Genomic DNA, 6,000 nt, shown 5'->3' with positions numbered 1-6,000 from the left:
ATTTCAAAAATAGAACGAAATGATATCTATATAAAAGCCTAGCAAATGTCTGCCATGGAAGTGCTTATCAAGCGTTCCTTTCAAAGATAAGGCTACTACTGTCTTCATTAACAGTGACTGCTGTGTACAAAGAACATTCAAAAACGGACAGGAACACTGATGTGCCAATATTTTATCCCTTCTCCCCTTACTCATCTCACCAACAACGAGTGTGCATTTATAAAGTCAACACACTGATTTCAGTAAATTATGAAACTTATTTCCAGATTATTGATAATGAGGAAATGGTGTTCCAACCAGTGGTAAAGTATTCAACATTGCAAATCAAAAATGCAAATTTAAAAGTTAATATTTTCACACATTGGCACAAGTTTTTCAAAAGATTTCTGTATGCGTGACATTTTAAGTTGGCTCAGTTTTCTAAAGGATCGAAAGAACAGAACAGGAAAAATAAGATGTTGATTCCTTCGATCAATTTGGGGGGGGGGGGGGTTGTACAAAATATCATGAGGAAATGCAACTTTTTTTTTCTCATGCTGCTTATAGCTTCATTATTCTGAAACGTGATAGAATGTCAACAACCTAAACATCAGCATTTGAATATTAAACAAAGAAAATGCAATTAAATATTAGAGCTACGTGCCTTTAAAGATGAAAAAAATCATGCCTAGAAATTAGTTGACGGGAAAACAACGAAGCACAACACCCGATTGCTGTACAATTCTGCCAAATACAGTTCTTTAAAAGATGTGTCCAGCGATGATGATAGTTTCCCTGAATTGTTTGTGTCATAAATAAAAACTAGAAGAGAAACGAAGTTGGAGAACCAAAAATTACACCTTCACATGCACACTTACATCCTAAGATTAAAAAGCGGTATCAAGACGGCAAAGAATTGTTGTAAAGCTCTACCTTCCGGATCGTAAAACTAACCACGCGCTTCGCCAACCGTGACACAAGCAAGCCACCGCCAAGGGTTGTGGAGGCGGTGCCAGGACTAATCGCACCGCCTTCAGAGACGCTTCGCTACTTCTGCGACGAAGCAGGAAGTGACGCAAAAGAGCGACGCGAGCGCCTACCACGGTCGCCGGTGGGAGGTTTAGGTCGCTTTAGATGCGGCGGACTTTCTCCTGATGGTTACAGCGGGGAGATCATGACGGGGAAGAAATCTTCCCGGGAGAAGCGGCGCAAAAGAAGTGGCCCGGAGGCGGCTGCGGGGCTCCAGGCGCCGGACCTGGTACCCACCCTCGCCAGCAGCGGTAGTGGCAGCACCAGCGGCTGCGGCAGCACCAGCGGTTGCGGGAGCGTCACCTGCTGTGGGAACGCTGGCTTCAGTGGCGGCTTCAGTGGCGGCGTCAGCTGCGTCTGGAGCGGCGGAGATCGCAGCGAGCGCCGGAAGCGGAGGAGCACGGACTCATCTCCCAGCGTCCCGGGCTCCGTGCAACAGGTGTGTGCTCGTGCTTCTCGCCGCTCTCCTGGCTGCTGAGCTTTCGCAGAAATGCCGGTGACGGTGGGAGGGGCGCTGGCCGCAGCTCTCCGTCAGCGCTGCGAAACTAAGATGCCAATCGTGCCAGAGGTTCAGGTTCCTAAGTCCTGCTGAACCCCACGCTCCCTTGTTTTGAACTTCAAGTTTCTGGATTTGCTTTTCGCTAACTCATTTTGCTTTTAGTCCCTTCCACTCCTGTGGTTTCCTCAGTCTCCCTAAAAGCCAGTTTTTAATGCCCTTGCAAGCCACGTTTGAATTCTCTCTTCGCCTTCACCTTTAACAGGTTATGATTAACTCCACATTATAGCACAAGAAAACGGGATCAAAGGGGTTAAGGAAGTTTACCCACAGTCACAGTTTGTTACCAACACTTAGATTTGTATCCAGTATCTTACTGTAGAAAAGACATGTTCTTTATGTTCCATCGACCCGCCAAGACACCGCTGTTTTTAAAACGTTGTTTCCTTATAGTATATTATAAAACGTGCATAGATACTTATACAGCACAGAAATAAAGGGAAAAGTTTGTTTAAACCTCCCTCCTAATTAATAATTTGATACACAGCCTCTTCATTATTAGACGTGTATATTTAAGTTTCTACACATAAGCCTTATTGTGACATTCCCCCACTGAATTGGATAATATGATTGTATTGTTGGGATGAGGGGTCTTTATATACATAATACAGTATTTTTTTTAATGACTTCATGGTATTTCGTTGTATCTTCATTAATGAATATTTAGGGCCCAGTTTTCTTGCTATTGCTGAGATGATACGAAAGTGAACATCCGTATGTCTTGTGTAAGAATTATTTTTTCTTTAGTTTGTAGTCTCGTAAGTGAAATTGCTGGGGCAATGTTTATGCACATAAAAAAAAATTGATAGGTACCACCAAATCCCTCCCAGAAAGGCTTTACTGATTTAAAAACCAATGTGGAAGTGTACTAATCTGCAAATTTTCACTACATCCATTAAAATTTTTTTCTGTTAGTTTAGTGGGTGAAATTAATGTTGCATTTGTTTTCATTTATATTTTTGGATTATTTGTGAGGTTAATTTTTTTATATTTTCATTTTTTTTGTTAGATTCCTTAAGTAAATTGGATATATCTACCTTATGTGATTTTTTTTTTTGTAGTGTTCAGCTTTTACCTTATAAGTTAAGAATCTCTCTACATGAAATCTTGGTTCTAATGCTTTGTGTAAAGTGTATAGCAAATGTTTCTATACCTTTGGCCATGGTGTACTGAAGCTTTGATTTCATATGGTTAAGAATAATATTAATTTCCTATGATTTTTGAATTGTGTGTTGTTTAGAAAGCTCTTTCCTAATCCAAAACTATAAAATTATTCTGTATTTTTCAACATTACATCTTTACATTGGGAGTTGTGAAAGCATAGAAGGCCATTTATTTTTATATAATTTTCTTGTATCTAGCCACACTCTTACTAGTTAAAATTGATTCAAAAATTTCTGCTAACAGAATTTTGTCTCCTCTTTTTCAGTATTATACAGGGGTGGGCAAAAGTAGGTTTATGGTTGTGATACAGATAAACAATACAATAATTAATAAATAATACAAGAATACTATGATTCACATACTCAAAACTGTAAACCTACTTTTGCCAATGCCTGTATTTCTCATTTTTTGTTCTTTTGGCATTATCTTAGTTTTGTGCCGTGTTTAACAAATGCAGTTGTAGCAGACATTCTTTACCCAATCCATTTTTAAGTGGGAACATTAGTAATGTGCTACCAATAAATATATTTGCCATAGGTTTTGAAAGATACTTTTCATTAGGTTAAGGAAATTTTCTTCAATTCCTAGTTTGATGAAGGTTGTCAACTTTTATCAGATGTTCTTTTTTTTAAAGATTTTATTCATTTTAGAGAGGGGAGTGGGCGAAAGAGAGAGAGAGAGAGAGAGAGAGAGAGAGAGAAGGGGGAGGAGTGGGAAGTATCAACTCCCATATTTGCCTTGACCAGGCAGGCCCAGGGTTTCAAAGCGGCAACCTCAGCGTTCCAGGTCGTTGCTTTATCCATTGCACCACCACAGGTCAGGCTTATCACATGTTCGTATGGCATTCTGTGAGCTAATCACATAGTTTTCCTCCAATAATCAAATAATGTAATTTTATTGATAAATTAACTAATATTGAACTGTCCTTACAGTCTTGAGATAGAGCCTATTTGGTTTGTTAGTTTGGTTGTGCTCAGCTAGAATTCAGTTTTTTTACTTTTAATCCAGTAGTTAAAGCAGCTTGTGGGTTTTATTTTTGTAGTTACCATCTCTGGTTTTGGTATCAAGATTTTGCTAGCCTCATGGATTGAGTTGGGAGCCTTTGCATGTCTTTTTATTTTTTGGTGTGTTCTAAAAAAGTTTTTATCTCTTTTCCTAAAACTTGTTTGGACTTGACCATTGACCCATACAACATACATCTGCCTGGGTCTGGGTTTTTGTGTGTGTTTTTTTCTAAATTTTTTGATAATTACTGATAGAATCAGTTTTCTCACCTCTTCTAGATTTAATTTTGGATGTTACCATTCTTATCTTAAATAGTTTCTGTATCTTTAGTACTCTGTATCATGATACTCAGACCAGTAATGCTATATTGTAAACATTTGCAAGCCGAACTAAAACCTATTTCTAGTGAGAAGAAACTGTAGTTGTAAGGGAAGAAAAAATACATTTAGACATATAGATATTATCTCAGAATTCCAAGAGTGCCAGTATATTTGTTGTATATTGAGTTCCCATTATTTATATATTTATTCGTGAGAATTTTATAGAAATATTCACACACCATACAATTTACCCATTTCAAGTATACAGTTCATTTGTTTTGAGTATATTCACAGAATTGTGCAACTATCACTACAGTCAATTTGAAAATATTTTCAATCACCTCTCCAAAAAGTCTGTGTACTTTTTAGCTATCATTCCTAAGATGTACTCTCACCTTGTTTCCTCCCTAGGCAACCACAAATCTACTTCCTATCTCTGTAGATTTGTTGACTTATTTGTTCTGGACATCATATAGTTTGTGAACTTTTTTTTTTTTTGAAAGAGAGAGGCAGAGAAAGAGCGAGACAGGAACATCGAGCTGTTCCTGTATGCCTGTATGTGCCTTGACTGGGAAATCAAACCAGCAACCCCCATGCGCTGAGATGAAGCTCCAACCAACTGGGCTGTCTGGCTCTGACTTTGTATGTGGACTTGTGTGACTGGCTTCTTTCACTTAATGCTTTTTCAAAGTTCATCCATGGTAGTAACATGTATTAGCACTTCCTTTTTATAACTGAATAATAACACATTTAGTTTTTTCATTTGTCACTTGGACATTGGATTGCTTCTACCTTTTGGCTATTATGAATAATGCTGCTGTGAACATTTGTGTACAAATTTTTGTGCAGACATGGTTACATTTACTTGGATATATATGTAGGAATGGAATTGATGGGTTATACAATGTTTTTGTGTGTGTGTGTGAGAGAGAGAGAGAGAGAGAGACAGACAGACAGGAAGGGAGATGAGAAGCATCAATTCTTTGTTAAGGCACCTTAGTTGTACATTGATTGCTTTCTCATATGTGCCTTGACCGTGGGGCTACAGCAGACTGAGTGACCCCTTGCTCAAGCCAGCACTCTTGGGCTCAAGCTGGTGAGCCTTGCTCAAACCAGATGAGACCATGCTCAAGCTGGTGACCTCAGGATTTCAAACCTGGATCCTCCACATCCCAGTCCGATGCTTTATCCTTGCGCCACCACCTGGTCAGGCATACAGTGACTTCTTGAGGAACGGCCAAATTGTTTTTCCAAAGCGGCTGCCGAGTTTTATATTCCTTCTAGCAGTGCATGAGGATTCTATTTTCCCTGCATTCTAACTAACATTTGAATTACTTTGTGAGCTATTAGAACAAGAGTTGACTTCCTTTTTCAGTCTAATTATAAGATCCTTTAAAATTGGCTTTTTAAAAGAAAAACATTTTTAAAACAATTTTATTAGAAAATATAACAAAGAAATCTACCTGAGCTGTATAGCTGGGATTTTCCAGAGTAAATCACTTTTAAATTTATATCTAGATTTGTTAATCTTGGGAAGATGGTATGTATGGTATGGGAAATAGGGTAGAGGAAAAGACTGTTCTAGGCAGAACAGTTTTGCCTGTATGAGGTGAATTAGTAGTGAATGAAAATTCAAAGAAGGTGGTTGTATCTGAAACACAAAGAATGAGCATGAGGGGCCAGACAGGCCATATTTACCTAAAAGCAGTGGGAAATTATTCAAAGGTTGTAAATAGGAAAGATAAGTATACCTTATTTCCCCACTATAGACACTCCCATGTATAAGACACTCCCATTTAGGGCCTGAAATTTGGGAAAAAATGTATTACATAAAGTTAATTGAACTCAAGTTTTATTCATCATAAAATTCATACAACTCCTCATCCATGCAAAAAAGTGGGAAATGCATGTAAAACTCTACAACCACTGTATAAGACACACTCAGTT

At 38.3% G+C, this 6,000-nt stretch overlaps 1 protein-coding gene across 1 annotated transcript in view; it reads left to right on the top strand.

Moving 5' to 3' along the window:
* Window positions 1-1,062: 1,062 nt before the first annotated feature.
* CAAP1 (caspase activity and apoptosis inhibitor 1) overlaps window positions 1,063-6,000 on the top strand; it is a 50,197-nt gene continuing 45,259 nt past the window's right edge. The window contains exon 1 of the mRNA XM_066368282.1: window positions 1,063-1,447. Coding sequence (XP_066224379.1) covers window positions 1,154-1,447 — 294 coding nt within the window. The 5' untranslated portion in view covers window positions 1,063-1,153. The remainder of the gene's footprint in view (window positions 1,448-6,000) is intronic.

This window comes from Saccopteryx leptura, chromosome 2 (genome assembly GCF_036850995.1).
Source record: "Saccopteryx leptura isolate mSacLep1 chromosome 2, mSacLep1_pri_phased_curated, whole genome shotgun sequence".
Lineage (NCBI taxonomy): Eukaryota > Metazoa > Chordata > Mammalia > Chiroptera > Emballonuridae > Saccopteryx > Saccopteryx leptura.
Note: the sequence above shows the minus strand (reverse complement) of the source record. Positions and strands in the feature narration are given on the sequence as shown.